The sequence below is a fragment of the Amblyraja radiata genome, chromosome 9, assembly GCF_010909765.2.
Source record: "Amblyraja radiata isolate CabotCenter1 chromosome 9, sAmbRad1.1.pri, whole genome shotgun sequence".
Classification (NCBI taxonomy): Eukaryota; Metazoa; Chordata; class Chondrichthyes; order Rajiformes; family Rajidae; genus Amblyraja; species Amblyraja radiata.
The window spans coordinates 5,193,364-5,217,452 of NC_045964.1; the positions used below are offsets into that span (position 1 = coordinate 5,193,364).

General features: G+C 47.5%; 1 protein-coding gene across 4 annotated transcripts in view; it reads right to left on the minus strand.

The window, feature by feature from the left end:
• atl1 (atlastin GTPase 1) overlaps window positions 1–24,089 on the minus strand; it is a 92,275-nt gene continuing 68,186 nt past the window's right edge. Inside the window, exons 11-14 of one of the 4 annotated variants that reach the window (XM_033026556.1) lie at window positions 23,144–23,215; window positions 16,951–17,382; window positions 15,517–15,531; window positions 3,193–3,840 (exon numbers count right to left, since the gene is read on the minus strand). In XM_033026556.1, coding sequence (XP_032882447.1) covers window positions 3,733–3,840; window positions 15,517–15,531; window positions 16,951–17,382; window positions 23,144–23,215 — 627 coding nt within the window. In that variant the 3' untranslated portion in view covers window positions 3,193–3,732. Of the gene's footprint in view, window positions 430–3,192; window positions 3,841–15,516; window positions 15,532–16,950; window positions 17,383–23,143; window positions 23,216–24,089 lie in introns of those variants that run through there. The other 3 variants (XM_033026557.1, XM_033026558.1, XM_033026559.1) reach the window with 3 other exon arrangements.

The following is a 24,089-nucleotide window of genomic DNA, read 5'->3' on the forward strand; positions in this document are numbered from 1 at the left end:
ATCACTGTAGCTCTATTTATTTATCAAAGGGTTTAAGCAATTACAATAAGGCAAGAACAAATTGCTGTTTTTCTGTAATATAACAATATTTAACTGCACTTCAGCTTTATTTTAAACGGAATTTTTAAAAAGTGCAAAGAATGACATTACACGCTATAAACAGATACAAAATTTAAATGCCACTTGGATAGCTCCAAGCACAGAAGCCTGTGCTGGTTTATTTTACTGAACAGCCTTGAAGTAGGGCACTGTAGCTGTGAGATGATCCTTGAAGTTGCATGAGTGGAGCTGTGTTGGGCCCTTGTCTCTGAGCTACGAGGCTTCATGACACATTTGTTTTTTCTGGAGCCCTCGATACCTGGCTGACACCTGACTGGAGACGGGCGAGGTGCAACTTCCATCATCACTTCGGGTTTTGATCACTTTCTGCTGTGTAAAAGTTGTCATAATCAGAATGGATTCATATTTGTTATAAATCTATTTTATCAATGATCGGGCACAATTATTTCCAAGTTTGAATCCATTTTTTTTAGAGATACAGCACAGAAACAGGCCCTTTGGCCCACCGAGCCCGTACTGACCAGCGATCCCCGCACATTAACACTACCCTACACACACTACAGACAATTTACATTGATACCAAACCAATTAACCCACAAACCTGTACGCCTTTGAGGTGTGGGAGAAAACCCACGCGGTCACGGGGAGATCGTGCAAACTCCCTACAGACAGCACCTGTAGCCAGGATCGAACCGGGGTCTCTGGCGCTGTGAGGGAGTAACTCTACCGCTGCGCCACCGTTTATATTTGTATAAAAGACTAAAAATAACTGATGTGGTATTCAGAGTCGGGCCTATAGCCATAAAGTAATGTAACATAATAGATCAAATGAACGGCACAATAATTTTAAACGGGTATTATATGTAATGTCAAATAGTTTAAATCTATGAAGCTTGGACAAAACGTTAATTTTTAATTGGTAAGTCAGTGTTTAACACTTAAAATGAGTTTTCACATTCAATAAACAGTGAAAACCGCACACAACACGACATATTTCCAGCACATCTACTCTGATTCTGAATAAAACACCAGCTACCTCCACCTCCCTGTGGCCTCTTGTGCAACTTAAGGGCCTGTCCCACTGTACGAGGTCATTCAAGTTTTCCCCGGATTCGAACTCGGAGAATGTCCGTAGCGGGTCCATAGGAGTTTGTGGATGTCGTACGAGTAACGGTAGGTACTCGGGAAATCCAGTAAACTCGTGACGTTTTTTTCAACTGCGAAAAATGTCCACGAGGAAAAAAATTCTTGTGATGAAAAAAATGGTTACTTTTTACTCGTACGAGCCGCTACGTGACATCCACGAACTCCTACGGACACGCTACGGACATTCTCCGGGTTCGAATCAGGAGGAAACTCGGGAGAACTCTTGAATTACCTCGTACAGTGGGACAGGGGCTTTACATCATTGAGCTGGTTGTAGCTGCTATGATGATCACCCAGAAAGTGGACAAGTAATGTGGGAGCAGAATAGGAAGGGTTTAGAGGGATGTGGGCTAAATCCAGGCAAGTGGGACTAGCCCTGTATGTCAACTTGCTCGTGTCCGGACTGTGAATTGATCATCGAGCTCAGTTTAACATCTCATAAAGCAAGCATTGCACAAACAAGATGCGAAATAAACTTTTAATGGTGAATAGTTCTTTGCGTTATAAAAATACTTCCTCCTTATTTGTGCTTCGGATGGGTAAGTGTAGATGTTAGTTTTGAGTGTCGCTAGAATTTAGAAGATTGAGGGGGGATCTTATAGAAACTTACAAAATTCTTAAGGGGTTGGACAGGCTAGATGCAGGAAGATTGTTCCCGATGTTGGGGAAGTCCAGAACAAGGGGTCACAGTTTAAGGATAAAGGGGAAATCTTTTAGGACCGAGATGAGGAAAACATTTTTCACACAGAGAGTGGTGAATCTGTGGAATTCTCTGCCACAGAAGGTAGTTGAGGCCAGTTCGTTGGCTATATTTAAGAGGGAGTTAGATGTGGCCCTTGTGGCTAAAGGGATCAGGGGGTATGGAGAGAAGGCAGGTACAGGATACTGAGTTGGATGATCAGCCATGATGATATTGAATGGCGGTGCTAGTTCGAAGGGCCGAATGGCCTACTCCTGCACCTATTGTCTATGTTTCTATGTAACTGCAATAACTATCACTAGAAATCACTTCATTAAGAATGTGATTTCTGCCAATGCTGGGCAATCTTGAGCAAAACACAAAGTGTCGGAGGAACTCAGCGGGTCAGCCAGCCTCTGTGGTAGGGAAAGGACACGAGGACTCTACTTCAGATTAGTGAAGAGACCCTGACCTGTCCATTCCCTCCGCAGATGCAGCCTGGCCCGCTGAGTTCCTCCAGCAGTTAAAAGAAAAAAATGGAATAAGTTAAAGTCCACAAAGATTTTTGATATCCACGGACAGACCAGCAAATAAACAGCGCAGGGCTACAGATTTTTTTACCTGGAGTATGTTCTTTAATTTTGATAGTGTGTTTGTGCCGAACCTTTAAGGTTGTCTGTTAAAATGGCCCTGGGTGTGAACGTTATAACAGCAACAAGTAGTTCAGACAGCGTTACTACATCATTTACAACCATTTTTATGAAACCGTTTTCCTTTGGCTGCAGACGATACGATAATTTTGTACTGTTCTCTCTGTCAGCTCAGGGCTTCCTTTACGCAATGATGGCCGCTACACTGCAGTTATAACGCACAGAGCCATTCTCTCAGGGACCGGGAATCAAGAACCAGAGGGCATATCCTCAAGCTGAGGGGCAAGATTTAATAGGAACCTGAGGGGCAACCTTTTCACACAGGTGGGTGCATGGAATGAGCTGCCAGTGGAAGTAGTTGGGGCAGGGACTATAACAACATTTATAAGACACTTGGACAAACTGGAGAGGAAAGGCTTGGAGGGATATGGGCCAAATGTGGACAAATAGGATTGGGTATCTTGGTCAGCATGGACAAGTTGGGCCGAAGGGCCTGTTTCCGTGCTGTGTGACTCTCCGACTCCAACTGTTCAGAAGGGTGCAGCTACTTCAGGTGATTTTTATACATAGTGTATTTGTGCTCTGCTCCAGATGCAGCACTAGCTTATCATTCTCAATATGTTGACCGCCAGCGATGGCCGTAAATCGAAGCACATGTATTTGCAAATAACATCTTTTTATATATTGTGACATCCACAGCTATCCTAAAGTAACGAAACAAATTCATCATACATTTGTTCAAATGCTTGTCTCCGTAAACAGAAATGATATCTTTTTTTTAATACATTGCACACTCTGTTAAGACTGTAAAGGAAACAAGCAATTTTAAATTGTGTTTGGACAAACATTCAATAAATGTGCAATGCTGAATTAGAAAAGGAACTACGGAAGACAAATATTCTGAAAATGTAGATTGTTCTTTGAGATGTTTTAAAAATTATTGATTATTCTTAATGGAAGAACATTAGATTCATCGACAGTTAACACGATCATGCAAACACATATCCCCACAGAACAATTTGCAACGGAACTAAGTGACAGCCTGCACAGTGTCCAAGTGTTGAAGTACCATTTCATTTAGATTTAAGCTATAGTAGGCTTTCCGTTTATGTAGCACTTCTCGGATTAGTGGCATGTGAATGCACAATAACAACAAAGTTTCTCTCTTGTGATTGTACGCTGAGGAATCTGGGCAAGTCATTTTTTCTTCCTGGTGTCGGCACTGCTTTCTGGTTGTGCTGCGGGGAAGGTGTGGTGGTATATGTGCCTGTGGCTTGTAGCCGCGTCGTACAGCCTGAATAGTGCCTGTATAAACACAAAAATAGCCCGCATTATGCTCAGAGAGACCTTGATAGCAGTGTTACCTGTTTCACAGAGGGTGGTGACTGCATGGAACGAACTGCCAGACAGGGGAGTTGAGGCAGGCACGATAACATCAAAAAGACAATTGGACAGGGACACAGATAGGAAAGGTTTAGAAGGATACGGGACAAACACAGGCAGGTGGGGCAAGCCTAGACAGGGCATGATCGGATGAGTTGGACCGAGGGGCTGTATGACTCTGTGACTATTACACCACATGGGTCAAACCTACATTACTTGGGGAACCACTGTTTAGAAACTGAATCTGTCGGAAGGAACTGCAGCACATCTTTCATTTCATTTGTCCTATGTTTCCCTCTCCCCTGACTCTCAGTCTGAAGAAGGGTCACCCATTCCGTCTCTCCGGAGATGCTGCCGGTCCCGCAGAGAAGCTCCAGCTTTTTATGTCTATCTGTTAGTTATTTATTAAACCCATTCATTCAATAATCCTGTGCTGTGGCATGGTACCATGTGGCCATTTTAATTCACTGGTATCTGTGGATTGATCCCACCACAAGCTGTCAACGCTATTGAACCAAAAGATTAAAAATTCTTGCTATTGAGGGAGTGCAGCGTAGGTTTACATAGAAACATAGAAATTAGGTGCAGGAGTAGGCCATTCGGCCCTTCGAGCCTGCACCTCCATTCAATATGATCATGGCTGATCATCCAACTCAGTATCCTGTACCTGCCTTCTCTCCATACCCCCTGATCCCTTTAGCCACAAGGGCCACACCTAACTCCCTCTTAAATATAGCCAATGAACTGGCCTCAACTACCTTCTGTGGCAGAGAATTCCAGAGATTCACCACTCTCTGTGTGAAAAATGTTTTTCTCATTTCGGTCCTAAAAGATTTCCCCCTTATCTTTAAACTGTGACCCCTTGTTCTGGACTTCCCCAACATCGGGAACAATCTTCCTGCATCTAGCCTGTCCAACTCCTTAAGGTTTACAAGGTTAATTCCCGGGACTGTCATATGCTGAGAGAATGGAGCAGCTGGGCTTGTACACTCTGGAGTTTAGAAGGATGAGAGGGTATCTCATTGAAACATATAAGATTGTTAAGGATTTGGACACGCTAGAGGCAGGAAACATGTTCCCGATGTTGGGGGAGTCCAGAACCAGTGGCCACAGTTTAAGAATAAGGAGTAAGCCATTTGGAACGGAGACGAGGAAACACTTTTTCTCACAGAGATTGGTGAGTCTGTGGAATTCTCTGCCTCACAGGGCGGTGGAGGCAGGTTCTCTGGATACGTTCAAGAGATAACTAGACAGGGCTCTTAAAGATAGCGGAGTCAGGGGATATGGGGAGAAGGCAGGAACGGGGTACTAATTGGGGATGATCAGCCACGATTGCATTGAATGGCAGTGCTGGCTCGAAGGGCCGAATGGCCTACTCTACTTTAAGCGCCTTGAGTATTAGAAAGGCGCTATATAAATCCCATCCATTATTATTATTATTACTCCTGCACCTATTGTCTATTGTTTCCCTCTCCCCTGACTCTCGGTCTGAAGAAGGGTCTCGACCCGAAACGTTACCCATTCCGTCTCTCCGAAGATACTGCCTGTCCTGCTGAGAAACTCCAGCTTTTTGTGTCTATCTTTTAGTTATTTATTAAACCCATTCATTCAATAATCCTGTGCTGTGGCTGGATACCACGTGGCCATTCACTGATATCTGTGGATTGATCCCACCACAAGCTGTCAAACACATTGAACCAAAAGATTGAAAAGACTAGGCTTGTATTCACTGGAGTTTAGAAGGATGAGGGAGGGTCGTATAGAAACATATAAAATTATAAAAGGACTGGACAAGCTAGATGCAGGAAAAATGTTCCCAATGTTGGGCGAGTCCAGAACCAGGGGCCACAGTCTTAGAATGAAGGGGAGGCCATTTAAGACTGAGGTGAGAAAAACCGTTTTCACCCAGAGAGTTGTGAATTTATGGAATTCCCTGCCACAGAGGGCAGTGGAGGCCAAGTCACTGGATGGATTTAAGAGAGAGTTAGATAGAGCTCTAGGGGCTAGTGGAGTCAAGGGATATGGGGAGAAGGCAGGCATGGGTTATTGATAGGGAACGATTAGCCATGATCACATTGAATGGCGGTGCTGGCTCAAAGGGCCGAATGGCCTCCTCCTGCACCTATTTTCTATGTTTCTATGTAAACACATTGTTTTTAGGAGACTGTGGTGCATAGGGCGATTAATTTGCAGGTGTATAGAATATACTTCAATGATACTTTAACACGAAGACTGCTGACAAATGTAAACTGTCATAAGTACCTGTAGATATTTCCTTGAATCTACAGGCTGCAGATTTGCACTTATAGTCTGGTTACCTAGTATCATACCGAAAATAGACAGGTCTGAAGAAGGGTCTCGACCCAAAACGCCACCCATTCCTTCTCTCCAGAGATGCTGCCTGTCCCACTGAGTTACTCCAGCATTTTGTGTCTACCTTTGGTTAGTTAGTTAGTTAGATCTGGTTACATCAGTCTGATGCAGGGTTTCAGCCCGAAATGTCGCCTATTTCCTTCGCTCCATAGATGGTGAGTTTCTCCAGCATTTCTAGTTGGTTAGTTTTTCGCACCATGTTGTGGTGGGGGAAGCTTTTCATCTCGTTCCTCGTCGGGGAAATAGTTTTTCACCGTATCGTTGTCTCTGCACTGTGGCTGCGACAATTAGGTGCCGGTCTCTTTGTTGACCACACCAGGGATCAGCTGCTGGAGATCCGACCGTCCCGACCAGCTGGCATCTCCCGGGTTACACTGGAAATCCCCAAGGAACTGAGGAGCAAATACGTGCGGAGAAAAGGAGGTTCGAGCCAGACTTGCCTTCCAGCACAACGGCAAGGTGAGATCACTGGCTACCAACATGGACGAGCTAGCTGCACTAGTGAGGCCCCAGAGCAGTGTGATGTGTTTCACAGAGACATGGCTCCACCAGGACATCCCTGAATCCAATGCCAGTGTGGACGGCTTTCGGACAGTTTGGGGGGGGAACAAGGACTGCAGAGAGAGTGGCAAGTGTAAAGGTGGGGGACTTGCTATTCTCATTAACAACAAATGGTACAACCCTGGTCACATCACAGTTAAGGAGCGTGTGTGTAGCCCGGACATTGTTGCTCTCTGTACATACTATATGCCCAGGGAACTCTCACACGCCATCGTGGTGGCTGTTTACATTCCTCTGTCCACCAACCCCCTGCACATGTCCGTGTGACTTCATCCACACAGTCACCGTGAGACTCCAGACGCAACACCCGGGTCCCGGGGGACTTCAACCACGTGACGTGGACACTACCTTACCCACTTTCACTCAGTATGTTGTCTGTCCCACCAGGGATATGAAACACTGGGCGTGCTGTATGTCAATGTTAAAGAGGGGTACAGCTCCATAGCCCTTCCGCCACTGGGAAGATCCAACCACAACCTGGTTCACCTCCTATCCAGGTATAAGCCACTGGTCCAGGGGCTGCCTGTGACCACCAGGTCAGTGGGGAGCTGGTCACAGGAGGCCTGTGATGCTCTGTGGGGCTGTTTTAAGGTCACAGTCTGGGATGTCCACTCCATGGAGAGGGACATTGATGGACTTACCAGCTACATAAAGTTCTGTGTGGATAACGCTGTCCATGAGGAGACTGTTTCCCCAACAACAAGCCCGGGGTCACCAGTGGAAGAGCAAGGCCCTGCTCGACCAGAAGAAGAGGGCCTTCAGGAAGGGTGACAGCGAAGAGGTGAAACAGGTGCAGGAAGAGCTGAAGGTGAGACTGAGACAGGGCAAGGTCGACGACACGAAACGTCAGCAGAACAACATGAAGAGGGTGTGGAGCATTACAGGCTACAAGGTGACCAGTGGCCTGGGGAGGGAAAGCAACCAGGACTGGGCCAACAGACTCTCCCCCTCAATCCCCCTGGTCCACTTCCTCTGCCCTTTCTTTGTCGCGCCCGTCCATCAAGGCTGAGCAGTGTAAGAAAGAACTGCACAGATGCTGGAAAAATCGAGGGTAGACAGAAATGCTGGAGAAACTCAGCGGGTGAGGCAGCATCTATGGAGCGAAGGAAATAGGTGACGTTTCGGGTGGAGACCCTTCTTCAGACTGAGCAGATGAGGAGGGAGCTGAGCAGACTTGGCCCAGGCAGAGCCACGGGTCCTGATGGTGCCAGCCCTCAAGGCGTGTATGTGTCAGCCAGTTGTGCAGAGTATTCCAGCATCTCGTCAACCTGAGCCTGAGCCTGGAGAGGGTTCCTGTGATGTGGAAGACATCCTGCCTGGTTCCTGTACCAAAGAGGACCCGTCCCAGATCCTCCATGACTACAGACCAGTGGTGCTGACTTCACACATCGTGAAGTCCCTGAAGAGGCTGGTGCTCACTCACCTGCGACCCCTGGTTAAACCCTACCTGGACCCCCTGCAGTTCGCTTAACAAACAAAGATGGGGGTTGAGGACGCCATCATCCACCTGCTCCATCATTCCTATGCTCACCTAGATAAGCCGGGGAGCATTGTGAGAGTCGTGTTTTTTTTTAACTTCTCCAGTGCTTTGAACACCATCCGGCCTGCACTGCTAGGGAGCAAACTGATGAAGATGCGGGTGGATGCTCCATTGGTGTCATGGATCACCAACTACCTGACTGGACGACCACAATATGTCAGGCTACAGAACTGTGTCTCGTACACGGTGGTGAGCAACACAGGGGCCCCACAGGGGATGGTCCTCTCTCCCTTCCTGTTCATCATCTACACCTCAGACTTCAGATATCTCGGACTTCAGATACAATTCGGACTCCTGCCACCTGCAGAGGTTTTCAGATGACTCTGCAATTGTGGGCTGCATCAGTGAGGGGAGGGAAGCTGAATACAGAAGTGTAGTCAGCAACTTTGTTGAGTGGTGTGGGCTGAATCACCTGCAGCTCAACATCGACAAGACTAAGGAGTTAGTGGTGGACTTTAGGAGGAGAGGAACACCCCTGTCCCCTGTCACCATCAATGGTGTGGATGTGCAGTGTACCTGGGAGTACACATACCTGGGAGCGTGCCTGGACAGTAAACTGGACTGGTCCAGGAACGCTGAGGCCGTGTACAAGAAGGGACAGAACCGCCTGTACTTTTTGAGAAGCTGGTTACCAAACTCTCAGATCTGGGTCTCTGCACATCCCTCTGCAATTGGATCCTCAACTTCCTCATTCACAGACCAGTCTGTCCGTATTGGTGGAAATGCCTCATCCTCGATAACAATCAGCACGGGAGCACCTCAAGGCTGCGTGCTCAGCCCCCTGCTGTACTCACTCTATACTCATGACTGCGTAGCCGGTCACAGTGCGAACTCCATCATCAAGTTCGCTGACGACACCACTGTTGTGGGACGTATCACTGATGGGGATAAGTCAGAGTATAGAAGAGAGATCGAGCAACTGTCCATATGGTGCCAGCGCAATAACCTGGCTCTCAACACCAACAAAACCAAGGAACTGATTGTGGACTTCGGAAGGAGTAGGATGGGGACCCACTGTCCCATTTATATCAACGGGTCGAAAGGGTCAAGAGCTTCAAATTCCTGGGCGTGCATATTTCCGAAGGTCTCTCCTGGTCCCAGAACACTGACGCTATTATAAAGAAAGCACATCAGCGCCTCTACTTCCTGAGAAGTTTACGGAGAGTCGGTTTGTCAAGGAAGACTCTCTCTAACTTCTACAGGTGCACAGTCGAGAGCATGCTGACCGGTTGCATCGTGGCTTGGTTCGGCAATTTGAGCGCCCTGGAGCGGAAAAGACTACAATAAGTAGTAAACACTGCCCAGTCCATCATCGGCTCTGACCTCCCTTCCATTGAGGGGATTTATCGCAGTCGCTGCCTCAAAAAGGCTGGCAGCATCATCAAGGACCCACACCATCCTGGCCACACACTCATCTCCCTGCTACCTTCAGGTAGAAGGTACAGGAGCCTGAAGACTGCAACATCCAGGTTCAGGAATAGCTACTTCCCCACAGCCATCAGGCTATTAAACACAACTTCAAACAAACGCTGAACTATAACAGCCTATTGCACTTTATCTGTTTATGGATGTGTGTATCTATTTATTCAATGGTATATGGTCACACTGATCTGTTCTGTATTTATTTATGACTACAATATTGTGTTGTGCTGAAGCAAAGCAAGAATTTCATTGTCCTATCTGGGACACATGACAATAAACTCTCTTGACTTGACTTTGAGAAGGCTCCGCTCCTTCAACATCTGCAGTGAGATGCTGCAGATGTTCTACCAATCGGTGGTAGCCAGTGCCATCTTCTTCGCTGCCGTGTGCTGGGGCAACAGGGCAAAGGCCGCGGACAGGAAGGCTGGCTCCATCCTGGGAGCGGAGTTGGATTCATGGGAGGTGGCCTTGGAGGGGAGGATGCTCCTCAAAACTGCGGAACAATACAGCTCACCCCCTCCATAACACACTGGTCAACCTGAGGAGCACCTTCAGCAACAGACTGGTTCCACCAAGATGCAGCACAGAACGCCACAGGAGATCCTTCTTCCCTGTGGCTATTAAACTGTACATCTCCTCCCCATTCTGTCGTGGGGTAGACGGAGACTGACTTCCCGGATCTTTGCACATCCCTAATCCTTGCCACTCGTCACTTTAATTTCATATTTCATGTATCTTGTGTTTTATGACTGTTGGCAGATCAGTTTCCCTCCTGGGAAAAGATCTATCGTATCGTAACATGCTGGAGTAACTCAGCGGGACAGGCAGCATCTCGGGAGAGAAGGAATGGGTGACGTTTCAGGTCGAGACCCTTCTTCAGGGGAGAGGGAGACACAGAGATATGGAAGGGTAAGGTGTGAAAACTGTTAATTTAATGTATTACTGATTCTTTTCTATTTATTTGTGTGTCATTGTGTTTAGGAGGCAGTTAAGCTTCAGTATTGTTCCATTGCTCAAACATGCACTTTGAAAAAAATGTTTTAAAAATTAGTATATGGCTTTAGCTAAATCCATTCCTGTTTCCCATTCCACTTATGTCCTAAGTTGTTTGGTACAGCCAACTGGACGATAGACACATGATCTACTGTAAATTAAACACTGTTTTTAAGGGCATGACAGTAGATAAGAATATATTAATTGGAACAAATGCTTAAAACAATAACTGCAGTATTTTACTGACCCACGAAAAGCCTTAACTGATGAAATCAATGTTGATGAAATCACCAGGCAGTGATCAGGTCAACAAGATGGGAGCTTCAAGCATTCTGGAATTCACTTTTAGGAATGGCAGAATGAAAAGGGGCAACACTATGGGGAAAAGATTTTTACAAAATCATGAGAGGAATAGATCGGGTAGATGCACAGAGTCTTTTTCCCAGAGTAGAAGAATCGAGGCTCCGAGGACATAGGTTCAAGGTGAAGGGGAAAAGATTTAATAGGAATCGAGGGGTAACTTCTTTCACACAGAGGGTGGTGGGTGTATGGAACAAGCTGCCAGAGGAGGTAGTTGAGGCTGGGACTATCCCATCGTTTAAGAAACAGTTGGACAGGTACATGGATAGGACAGGTTTGGAGGGTTATGGACCAAGTGCAGGCAAGTGGGACTAGTGTAGCTGGGACATTGTTGGCCGGTTTGGGCAAGTTGGGCCGAAGGGCCTGTTTCCACACTGTATCACTCTGTGACTCTAACATTTATGCAGTCTGGGGCTTTTGTGCAAACTGCCTGCTTTAACTTGTAGAGATACGGTAAACTGATGGTGGACACATGATCAATGATAGTGTAGGCTGAAGGACTACACTAAAGTCTGTATCTCTAAAGCCTAATCACGGCAATGCTGCTTCTCATGAGGTATCTGCATCACTGCAGTGCCTTCGTGGAACATTCGCAACTTGAAATAACATTTTTAAATGCCTTTAATTCTGCAATTCTTTCATCGGGTGCGTTTAAATTTAATTGCCCTGATTTAGTGATTAAAACTACCACTATTGAAATACAGTGTTAGTTTAGAATCAAATTTACTCCAAGACTCCCAAGCGATGACTGGCAGTAAGAGATAAACTTTGAAAGAAGGGGGAATAATAGAATGTCTGAACCATCTGGGCAAGTGATTGTTTTTACGTAAAATTGAGGAATTTACAAGGATGTTGCCAGGACTCGTGGGCCTGAGCTATAGGGAGAGGTTGGGAAAGTTGGACTTTCCTTGGATAAGGGGTGATCTTACAGAGGTGTACAAAATCATGAGGTGTATAGATAGGGTGGACGCACAGAGTCTTTTACCCAGAGTTGGAGAATCAAGAACTAGAGAGGTTTAAGGTGAGAGGGGAAAGATTTCTCATAAGTGATTGGAGCAGAGTTATGCCCCTGTCCCACTTAGGAAACCTGAACGGAAACCTCTGGAGGCTTTGCGCCCCACCCAAGGTTTCCGTGCGGTTCTCGGAGGTTGCAGGTGGTTGCCGGAGGTTGCAGGTAGTGGAAGCAGGTAGGGAGACTGACAAAAACCTCCGGGAACCGCACGGAAACCTTGGGTGGGGCGCAAAGTCTCCAAAGGTTTCCGTTCAGGTTTCCTAAGTGGGACAGGGGCATAAGGCTTTTCTGCCCATCAAGTCTACTCTGCCATTCAATCATGGCTGATCTATCTCACCCTCCTAACCCTATTCTCCTGCCTTCTTCTCATAACCCCTGACATCCGTACTAATCAAGAATCTATATCACCAATGATGGGCCTCCACAGTCTTCTGTGGCAATGAATTCCACAGATTCACCTCCCTCTGACTAAAGAAATTCCTCCTCATCTCCTTCCCAAAGGAACATCCTTTTATTCTATTTAATAGGAACCAGAGGGGCAACTTTTTCGGACAGTGGGTGGAGGGTGTATGGAATGAGCTGCCAGAGGAGGTCGTTGAGGCAAGTATTATAACATTTAAAAGACAATCGGACAGGTACATGGGTAGAAAAGCTTTAGAGGGATAAGGGACAAATGCGACAGGCTTAGATGGGGCATCTTGGTGGGTTTGGACGAGTTGGGCCGAAGGGTCTGCTTCCCTGCCAAACGACTGTGAAATCCAGAATGTAATCAATAAGGGCTGTTTGCTGCATTGCCCAAGACGCACAGGACATTTTCAGAGTGAATATTTTACAAATTGTTTGCAAAAGTAATTAGTAAAAGATGAAAATTCAATTTCAATGCTGCTTAAAAATTCAAAAAATGACCTAACTTTTACAATAGAGACAAAACTGACTGCAGATCAATCAATCAATCAATCAATCAATCAATCAATCAATCAATCAATCAATCAATCAATCAATCAATCAATCAATCAATCAATCAATCAATCAATCAATCAATCAATCAACCTTTATTGTCATCTTGCAAGCAACAGTTGTACAGATGCTGGAATCTTGAGCAAAACACACAGTGCTGGAGGAACTCAGGGGGTCAGGCAGCATCTGTGGAGGGAATGGACAACTGACGGTTCAGGAACACCACCTCATATTTCGCTTGGGCAGCTTACAACCCCCAGCGGTATGAATATTGACTTCTCTAACGTCAAGTAGCCTTTGCTTTCCCTCTCTCTCCATCCAACCCCCATCCTAGTTCTTTGACCAGTCAGACTGTCCTCCTGAGTAATTTCTATCTCTGTTTGCTTCGTTGTCACCTTCCCCAAGCTAACAATTCTACATTTTCCTTCAACTTCGTTCCCTTTGATCTCTTGGTTTCACACCTTGCACCTTGTCTCCCTTTCCCCTGACTCTCAGTCTGAAGTAGGGTCTTGACCTGAATCGTCACCCATTCCTTCTCTCCAGAGATGCTGCCTGTCCCGCTGAGTTACTCCAGCATTTTGTCTATCTTTGGTGATGTTTTGGGTCGGGATCCTTCTTGACCCAAAAAAGTTCGAAGAAGGGCGGTCACGGTGGTGCAGCGGTAGAGTTGCTGCCTTACAGCGAAAGCAGCGCCGGAGACCCGGGTTCGATCCCGACGACGAGTGCTGTCTGTACGGAGTTTGTATGTTCTCTGGGCTTGTATGCTTGGGAATTTAGAAGGATGAGAGGATATATTATTGAAACATATAAGATTATTAAGGGTTTGGACACGCTAGAGGCAGGAAACATATTTCCGATGTTGGGGGTGTCCAGAACCAGGGGCCACAGTTTAAGAATAAGGAGTAAGCCATTTAGAACGGAGATGAGGAAACACTTTTTCACACGGAGAATGGTGATTCTGTGGAATTCTCTGCCTCAGAGGGCGGTGGAGGCCGGTTCTCTGGATGCTTTCAAGAGAGAGCGAGATAGGGCGCCTAAAGATAGCGGAGTCAGGGGATATGGGGAGAAGGCAGGAACGGGGTACTGATTGTGGATGATCAGCCATGATCACATTTAATGGCGGTGCTGGCTCGAAGGGCCGAATGGCCTACTCCTGCACCTATTGTCTATTGTCTCCTCGTGACCTGCGTGGGTTTTCTCCGAGATCTTAGGTTTCCTCCCACACTCCAAAGACGTATAGGTTTGTAGGTTAATTGGCTTGGTAAAATTGTAAATTGTTTGTGTGTGTTTGTGTAGGATAGTGTTAATGTGCGGGGATCACTGGTCGGCGCGGACCCGGTGTGCCGAAGGGCCTGTTTCCGCGCTGTATCTCTGAACTAAACTAAACGTAAGGGCCCTGAGCTGAAACATCACCTGTCCATTCCCTCCACAGATGCTGCTTGACCTGCTGAGTTCCTCCAATAATGTGCGTTTTGGTCAATGTTTTACATAATAAGTTATTGTCCTAAAGAAAATCTGCTAAAGCACATTATGTGAAGATAGACAATAGACAATAGTTGCAGGAGTAGGCCATTCGGCCCTTCGAGCCAGCACCGCCATTCAATGTGATCATGGCTGATCATCCCCAATCAGTACCCCGTTCCTGCCTTCTCCCCATATCCCCTGACTCCACTATCTTTAAGAGCCCTATCTAGCTCTCTCTTGAAAGCATCCAGAGAACCTGCCTCCACTGCCCTCTGAGGCAGAGAATTCCACAGACTCACCACTCTCTGTGAGAAAAAGTGTTTCCTCGTCTCCGCTCTAAATGGCTTACCCCTTATTCTTAAACTGTGGCCCCTGGTTCTGGACTCCCCCAACATCGGGAACATGTTTCCTGCCTCTAGCGTGTCCAAACCCTTACCAATCTTATATGTTTCAATAAGATCCCCTCTCATCCTTCTAAACTCCAGAGTGTACAAGCCCTGCTGCTCCATTCTCTCAGCATATGACAGTCCCGCCATCCCGGGAATTAACCTTGTAAACCTACTCTGCACTCCCTCAATAGCAAGAATGCCCTTCCTCAAATTAGGGGACCAAAACTGCACACAATACTCCAGGTGTGGTCTCACTGGGGCTCTGTACAACTGCAGAAGGACCTCTTTGTTCCTATATTCGATTCATCTTGTTATAAAGGCCAACATGCCATTCGCTTTCTTCATTGCCTGCTGTACCTGCATGCTTACTTTCATAGACTGATGAACAAGGACCCCCAGATCCCGTTGTACTTCCCCTTTTCCCAACTTGATGCCATTTAGATAGTAATCAGATGACCATATGGGAACAGTACAGGGAGAGTGGAGCCACACAATACATAGCAACCTGCGGGAACACAAGATCTTACCTCATTAGTACTTCCCTATGCAAAAGCGGAAAGGAAAGAAAAATGTTGTAAAGACAGAGCTAATCCAAGAACAACGTTAAAAACAGCTCGAGGAAGAACAGAAAACGTGGTAGCTATTGCAGTTGCCGAGGGGTTATGTATCGGTTTGAAGCAAGTGTGTTGTCTGTAATGAGATGTTCATCCCCAGTAACAGACTGGTTGTTGGGTTTATCCCCCATTAGTGGAACCATGAGTGGAAACCAATGAGGATTCTAATCTTGAATTGTTTTTCCGCTGACTGGTTAGCACGCAACAAAAGCTTTTCACCGTACCTCGGTACACGGGACAGTAAACTAAACCAAGCAACTGAAGAAATGTCGCTTGTCTGTGTCCTCCACAGACGCTGCCTGACCCGCTGAGTTACTCCAGCACTTTGTGTCCCAGGCAAGAACCCTAGAGGCCCCAGAACATCATGTCCTGTTGCTTGTGGTAAACGCACAGTCACAGTGGTGGTGGAAGTGTGGGACACTGCACTGGCTGAGCTGGGACTAGTGTTCCTAACTTTGTAAGTTCACAGAGACCAGGGTTCGATTCTGACCTCGGGTGCTTTCAGTGTGGAGTTTGCACGTTCTCCCTGTGACCGCGCGGGTTTCCTCCCACATCCCAAGACATGCGGGTTTATAAGTTCTAGGAGCAGAATTAGGCCATTCGGCCCATCGTGCCCACTGCCATTCAATCATGGCTGATCTATCTCTCCCCCCTAACCCCATTCTCCTGCCTTCTCCCCATAACCTTTGACACCCGTACTAATCCAAGAATCTATCTCTGCCTTACAATTTCCATTGACGTGGCCTCCACAGCCTTCTGTGGCAATGAATTCCACAGATTCACCACCCTCTGACGAAATAAATTCCTCCTCATCTCCTTTCTAGAGGTACGTCCTTTCATTCTGAGGCTGTGGCCTCTGGTCTTAGACTCTCCCACTAGTGGAAACATCCTCTCCACATCCACTCTATCCAGGCCTTTCACTATTCGGTAAGTTTCATTGAGGTCTCCCTAATCCAGTGGTTCTTAACCTGGGGGTCGGGACCCCCATGGGCGGGGGGGGGGGGGGGGGGGCGCGCTTTTGGGGCTTTACCAGGGGACATGAAGAGGTCATAAATAGCATATCCATTTGTTGAGCCCATTTTTAGGAATCTAACAAAGATACACACCACACAGAGTATTTTGTTTGCGTACGTATGCCAAAAAAGGTTAAGAACCACTGCCCTAGTCCTTGTAAGCGAGTCCAGGCCAGCGTTTGTAGGTTCATTGCCCCTCGTGTGTAGGGCGTGAATGTGACACAGATCGGTCGGTCGGTCGGGGTGGACTCGGTGGGCTGAAGGGCCTGTGTCCGTGCTACGGGCTGTAGGGAGAGGGAAGGAGAGGGGGGAGGAGTGCGGCCATCGCACCTACCTGGTCCCACAAGGCTCCAGCCACCTGGTCAATGACGGCTCCGAGCTCCCTGTATTCCCCGGTGTAACGGATGTACACCCACGTGCACAGGGTGATCAGGGACAAGCCCATGATCATGTTGCACAGACTAGCCACGATGTCCACACCGATAAAGCCCGTCACTCCGGCGGTCACGTACATGATAAATATCACCACAAACAGGGTGGCCGGGGTGCGCGCTGCGTGGAAGATGTTTTTACTGTCGTTGTGTTTGATGTAGTTGCCGTACAACTCGTCCACCTCGCCCTCCAGCTGCTGCAGGTAGCGGCGACTGAACTCCTCTCCGCCCATCTTCTTCACCCCGCGGAACAGCTTGACCGATTCCTCACGAAGCTCAGCGTGTTTGTTCTGGAGGTCATTGGGGGCCAGAAATGGCTTGTCTCCTCCACAAACCTGCAGCGCAGATGGGCACGAGAATTAAATAGCAGCGGGAGCAGAGACCCGGGGAGTGAGACATAGAAACATAGAAAATAGGTGCAGGAGTAGGCCATTCGGCCCTTCGAGCCTGCACCGCCATTCAATATGATCATGGCTGATCATCCAACTCAGTATCCTGTACCTGCCTTCTCTCCATACCCCCTGATCCCTTTAGCCACAAGGGCCACATCTAACTCCCTCCTAAATATAGCCAATGAACTGGCCTCAACTACCTTCTGTGGCAGAGAATTACAGAGATTCACCACTCTCTGTGTGAAAAATGATTTTCTCATCTCGGTCCTAAAAGACTTCCACCTTATCCTTAAACTGTGACCCCTTGTTCTGGACTTCCCCAACATCGGGAACTATCTTCCTGCATCTAGCCTGTCCAACCCCTTAAGAATTTTGTAAGTTTCTAAAGATCCCCCCTCAATCTTCTAAATTCTAGCGAGTACAAGCCGAGTCTATCCAGTCTTTCTTCATGTGAAAGTCCTGCCATCCCAGGAATCAGTCTGGTCAACCTTCTCTGTACTCCCTCTATGGCAAGAATGTCTTTACTCAGTCATACAGCACGGAAACAGGCCCTGCAGAACCAACACACCCACACCAACCACAATGTCCCATGTACACTAGTCCTACCTGCCTACATTTGGCCCTCTAAATATTTCTCTAGACCAGAGGGTGGGGAACCTTTTCATGTTGGAAGGACGCATTCAGTTAGCTGTAATCTAATAAGGCCGCATCCAAGAAACTTCAATTAGATATAAGATTATTTCGTAGAATCTTCTTTTACTCTTGGGTATTTTAAATACATTCATTTACAGATTAAAATAAAAATAGTAAAAGATGAATAAAAACATATTAATAAAAATAAAAGGATTTGTTCTACAAAATTTGGATTCATGCCACCATTTTGTCGACTTACTACAAGTATAAGATGCAACAGTACTTTAAAAATAAATGGTGTCAGGTTCTGGTAAGGGGGAGATGAAAAATACGAAGTTGGTATATCCCTTTTTGCGCAGTCTTCATAATAGAGCTTTTGTTTCTTTTTCTTTTTTCCTTTTTGATCACTTTCACATTATCACGACTTTCTCTCACTTTCTGTACTTTCTTTATTTCTCTCTCTTTAGCTTAAAGCTTAAAAAATGAAGTGGTACAATAAATGTAATAAGATATATTTGTCTTGTACTTTTGTAATGTACTGTACTTCTAATAAATAAAATTATTTAAAAAAAGGCTGCATTTAATGGCCTAAAAGGCCACATGAGGCCTTAAGGTCGCAGGTTCCCCATCCCTGGTCTAGACCTTTCCTATCCATGGACTTGGCCAAATGCAGTTATAGTTCCCTGCCTCACCTATCTTCTCTGGCAACCTGCTCCATATATGTGAAAATGCCTCCCCTCAGCTCCCTATTAAACATGAGCAAAATTCAAAGTGTTCGAGGAACTCAGCAAGTCAGGCAGCATCTGTGGAGGGAGTGGACAGACTCCCTCCACAGATCAGTGTTCTGCTCAAGATTCCAGCATCTGCACAGTTCCTTGTGTCTACCTCAGATCAAATCTTTCCCCATACCTCGAGTTCATTTAAAACCCAGCCTGGTGTGAGAAATAGCAGGATCTGGTGGAGTATTAGAATCATAGAAACATAGATAATAGGTGCAGGAGGGGGCCACTCGGCCCTTCGAGCCAGCACCGTGATCATGGCTGATCGTCCCCAATCAATAACCCGTGCCTGCCTTCTCCCCATATCCCTTGATTCCACCAGCTGTGTAGCTGTGAAGGAGAACACTGGTATTGATAGGGTGGGATTAGCTGGCGACGAGGGCTAGAGCTGCTGGCTTGCTCGTAACATCGAAGACAGACACAAAATGCTGGAGTAACTCAGCGGGACGGGCAGCATCTCTGGAGAGAAGGAATGGGTGACACTTCAGGTCGAGACCCGCCTTCAGACAGAGAATCAGGGGAGAGGGAGACACAGAAATATGGAAGGATAAGGTGTGAAAAGAACACATCAAAGGAGATGAAGGAACAAGGACAATGTAGAATAGATCATTGTTTGCTAGGGGAAGGTGACAACAAAGCAAACAGAGATAAAACATAATTAAGAAGAAAGTCAGACTGGTCGGAAAGGTAGCATGGGGGAGGGGATGGAGAGGGAGGGAAAGCAAGGGCTACTTCAAGTTAGAGAAGTCCATGTTCATACCGCTGGGGTGTAAGCTACCCAAGCGAAATATGAGGTGCTGTTCCTCCAATTTGCGCTGGGCCTGACTCTGACAATGGAGGAGGCTCAGGACAGAAAGGCCAGTGTGGGAATGGGAGGGGGAGTTAAAGTGTCCAGCAACAGGGAGATCAGGTACGTCTAGGTGGGCTGAGTGACAGATTTCTGTGGCTGCTGTGCTGGTCTGCAGTGGCGGAGTGTCGGCGTGAGGTGGCGCCGGTGAGCGGCGGCACTGTGGAGACGGATGGTCAGAGACCATAGTGGCCCAGGAGGAGATCCTCCAGATAAACGTGGGTTAGGGGAGGCCGTTCTGTGGGTACGACAGGAGCAGTGGACAAGGAATGCTCTCTCCCATTCCCACAACCTCACCTGTGTTCATCTCAAGATAAGACCAGCATATCAATCGACAATCGACAATAGGTGCAGTAGGAGGCCATTCGGCCCTTCGAGCCAGCACCACCATTCAATGTGATCATGGCTGATCATCCACAATCAGTACCCCGTTCCTGCCTTCTCCCCCAAATCCCCTGACTCCGCTATCTTTAAGACCCCTATCTAACTCTCTCTTGAAAGCATCCAGTAAATCGGCCTCCACCGCCCTCTGAGGCAGAGAATTCCACAGAATCACAACTCTCTGGGTGAAAAGGTTTTTCCTCATCTCCTTTCTAAATGGCCTACCACTTATTCTTAAACTGTGGCCCCTGGTTCTGGACTCCCCCAACATCGGGAACACGTTTTCTGCCTCTAGCGTGTCCAATCCCTTAATAATCTTATATGTTTCAATAAGAATACCTCTCATCCTTCTAAACTCCAGAGTATACAAGCCCAGCTGCTGACAGCCCCACCATCCCGGGAATTAACCTGGTGAACCTACGCTGCACTCCCTCAATAGCGAGAATTCCTGCTGTCTGAAGATGGGTCCCGATCTGAAGCGTCACCTATCCATGTTCTCCAGAGATGCTGCCTGACCTGCTGAGTTACTCCAGCACTCTGTGTCTTCCCTTGCTGCTAAAGTTATTTTAAATGTAGCAAGAAGCCACAGATTCTGCAGGTAGTCTGCAGGAGGCTGCCCCCGGGACACAAGGTGGGCGGAGGGGAGATGAGAGGGACGAGGGTTCGGGGTCCGAGCCGGCCGTGGGTGACGGAGGGGGTCGGGAGCCACTCTGGTGGAACGAGCACGCTGGAACCCAGACTTTGAACGGCAAAATGATGCCAAACACAGAATGGGCATTGCATGCAAAATTATTTTTTTTTAAGAAGGAACTGCAGATGCTGGTCAGGGGGTATGGAGAGAAGACAGGTACTGGATACTGAGTTGGATGATTAGCCATGATCATATTGAATGGCGGTGCAGGATCGAAGGGCCGAATGGCCTACTCCAGCACCTATTTTTTATGTTTCTATGTCTATGTTTCTAATCTCCACCTTAAAGGCATCCAAAGACTTGGCCTCCACAGCCGTCTGTTGCAATGAGTTCCACAGATTCACCGGCAGGTTTCAGCTTTGAATCCATGGAATTTAATGATTCAGACCAGGGGTGGAGGGAGAGTAGCTGATTAATGACACACTAGAAATGCCCGCAGGATCTTCCAAGCATCAGCTGAGCATCATCGATCGGGCTTTGATGGGAATTTGGGATACCAGCCAAGCACATCTAGTTAACTAGATCCACAAGCATTCAAGATAGACACAAACTGCTGGAGTAACTCAGCGGGACAGCCAGCATCTCTGGAGAGAAGGAATGGGGTGGTGTTTCTGTGATGTTTGGTGGACTGTGTGGGGTGGGAGGACCCCTTGCTCCTCCCGTGCAGCAGGTGGCGCTGCACAGGGCAAAGGGAGATGTTTTGTATATAGTTTATCCTGTTAGTGAGTGTGTGCAGTCATGTTAGAGTTGTCTTGCTGCCAGCATTGAAGTAATGTAATCAAGATTTCTGTTGTACCTTGAAGACTCTCAAGTACTTGTGCAGACCTGGAATACGAACACAAAAGTTTTGGGTCGAGACCCTTCTTCAGATACATTCTCTGAACCTCTGCACTCTGACTTACAAGGTTAATTCCCGGGATGGCGGGACTGTCATATGCTGAGAGAATGGAGCAGCTGGGCTTGTACACTCTGGAGTTTAGAAGGATGAGAGGATATCTCATTGAAACATATAAGATGGTTAAGGGTTTGGACACGCTAGAGACAGGGGTGTTGGGGGAGTCCAGAACCAGGGGCCACAGTTTAAGAATAAAGGGTAAGCCATTTAGAACGGAGACGAGGAAACATTTTTTCTCACAGAGACTTGTGAGTCTGTGGAATTCTCTGCCTCAGAGGGCGGTGGAGGCCGGTTCTCTGGATGCTTTCAAGAGAGAGCTAGATAGGGCTCTTAAAGATAGCGGAGTCAGGGGATATGGGGAGAAGGCAGGAACAGGGTACTGATTGGGGATGATCAGCCATGATCACATTGAATGGTGGTGCTGGCTCGAAGGGCCGAATGACCTACTCCTGCACCTACAACGGGTGTTGTACTTCCGGTGGCGCTGGCGTCAGCTGCCTCCACCTACAGCCCGGTATCTTTTTGTTTTTTTGTTTATTTAGTTATGTAAAAGTGTGTTTTTTTGTGTTTTTTTTGTGTTTTGATGTGGGGGAAGAGGGCACGGTGCAGGGGATACCGTCCTTCAGCCGCTTCCTGGTGAAGACGCAACTTTTATTCGAGTCGCGTCCTCGCCCCCCCCCCCCCCCCCACCACCAGCGGCCTACCTACTGGATTGGCGTGGACTTTCCTGCGACCAGAGCTCCAGCAGCGGCGGGACAGCGCTGATACATCGCGAGGCTGGCGATGCCTTACCGGGGATCGCCGTCTGGAGCCCGGAGTGCTGGACCTGCTGCACCGACATCATGGAGCTGCGGTTTGCGGAGCTCCCAACGCGGGCGGCGCTGATGGACAGCGCGGGGTCCTGCGACTCTGCCCGGCTCGGGAGCTGCGGACTCGGGAGCTGCGGACTCGGGAGCTGCGGACTCCGGGAGCTGCGGACTCCGGCTGCGGGAGGCGGCTGATCAGGAGGTCCGGGCCGCTGAGGAGGAGGATGTTCACCGTCGGGGTTCGGCGTCGGCGTTCCACCAGCCCGGCGTGAGGGCCTGAACATCGGGCCGCCCGGGGCGGCGACTGCGGGTGCTAGGAAGGCCTCGACCACGAGTGAAAATCTGGGAAGAACGGAGGGGAGGCTGGCTGGACTATGGTGCCTTCCTCACCTTGGTGCCACTGTGTTATGTTGTGTCGTGGACTTTCAGTGTTTGTGCTTTTTTTTAAATTCTATTTTATTTTTAATATGTTTTATTATTTATTATTATTATTTATTTATTTTTATTTTTATGATACTGCCTGTAAGGGAAATTCATTTCGTTGTCTCTAACTGAGACAATGACAATAAATTTGAATACAATACAATACAATACAATACTATTGATTACAGCTTCAGCGTTTGAAGGACACAATTAGACTGCATTCCCATGAGAGTAACATGGCTTCCTCACCTCCTCCATCTTTCTGCTGTACAGATCCTTGGCTGCTGCCACCGCTGCTAAATTGTTGGCCTCTGCTGTGGCCTTAACAGTATGAAAAGAGAGAAAGACTGGTTAGATCAAATAACAAAGGTTTGACAATGTGTACCGGACTATAGATGGCATGGATGAATAAATGTCTAATGAAATCAAGAATTGGTTGAAATCCCTTGGGATAACATACACATGCCCTGTGAACAAGCTCGGCTACGATAAACCAGTACAATACAAACTGAAATTGGGGTTTTTCTGTTTTGCTGCCTTGATGATGTTACTGTAGCTTAGTTTAGAGATACAGCGTGGAAACAGGCCCTTCGGCCCACCGGGTCCGCGCCGACCAGCGATCCCCGCACATTAACACTACCCTGCACACACTGGGAACTATTTTTTTTTTAAACATTTACCAAGCCAATTAACCTACAAACCTGTACGTCTTTGGAGTGTGGGAGGAAACCGCAGATCTCGGAGAAAACCCACACAGGTCACGGGGAGAACGTACAAACTCAGTACAGACAGCACCCATAGTCGGGATCGAACCCGGGTCTCCGGCGCTGCATTCGCTGTAAATGCCCCTGTCCCACTTAGGAAACCTGAACGGAAACCTCTGGAGACTTTGCGCCCCACCCAAGGTTTCCGTGCGGTTCCCGGAGGTTGCAGGTAGTGGAAGCAGGTAGGGAGACTGACAAAAACCTCCTAAGTGGGACAGGGGCATAATAAGGCAGCAACTCTACCGCTGCGCTGCCGCTTTCCCGGGGTTACGTCCGTGCCCGCGAGTCCCTAGAGAGGGAGCACACACGCGGTGTCCACGGGGACTCTGGAGGCCTTCCCTCAACGCTGGTTGCCACGGGACGTCGATTGTATTTTCGACAAAGATGGCGGGATTTTAATTTGCAGTTTTGTTTTGTCTGTAAACTGCCGG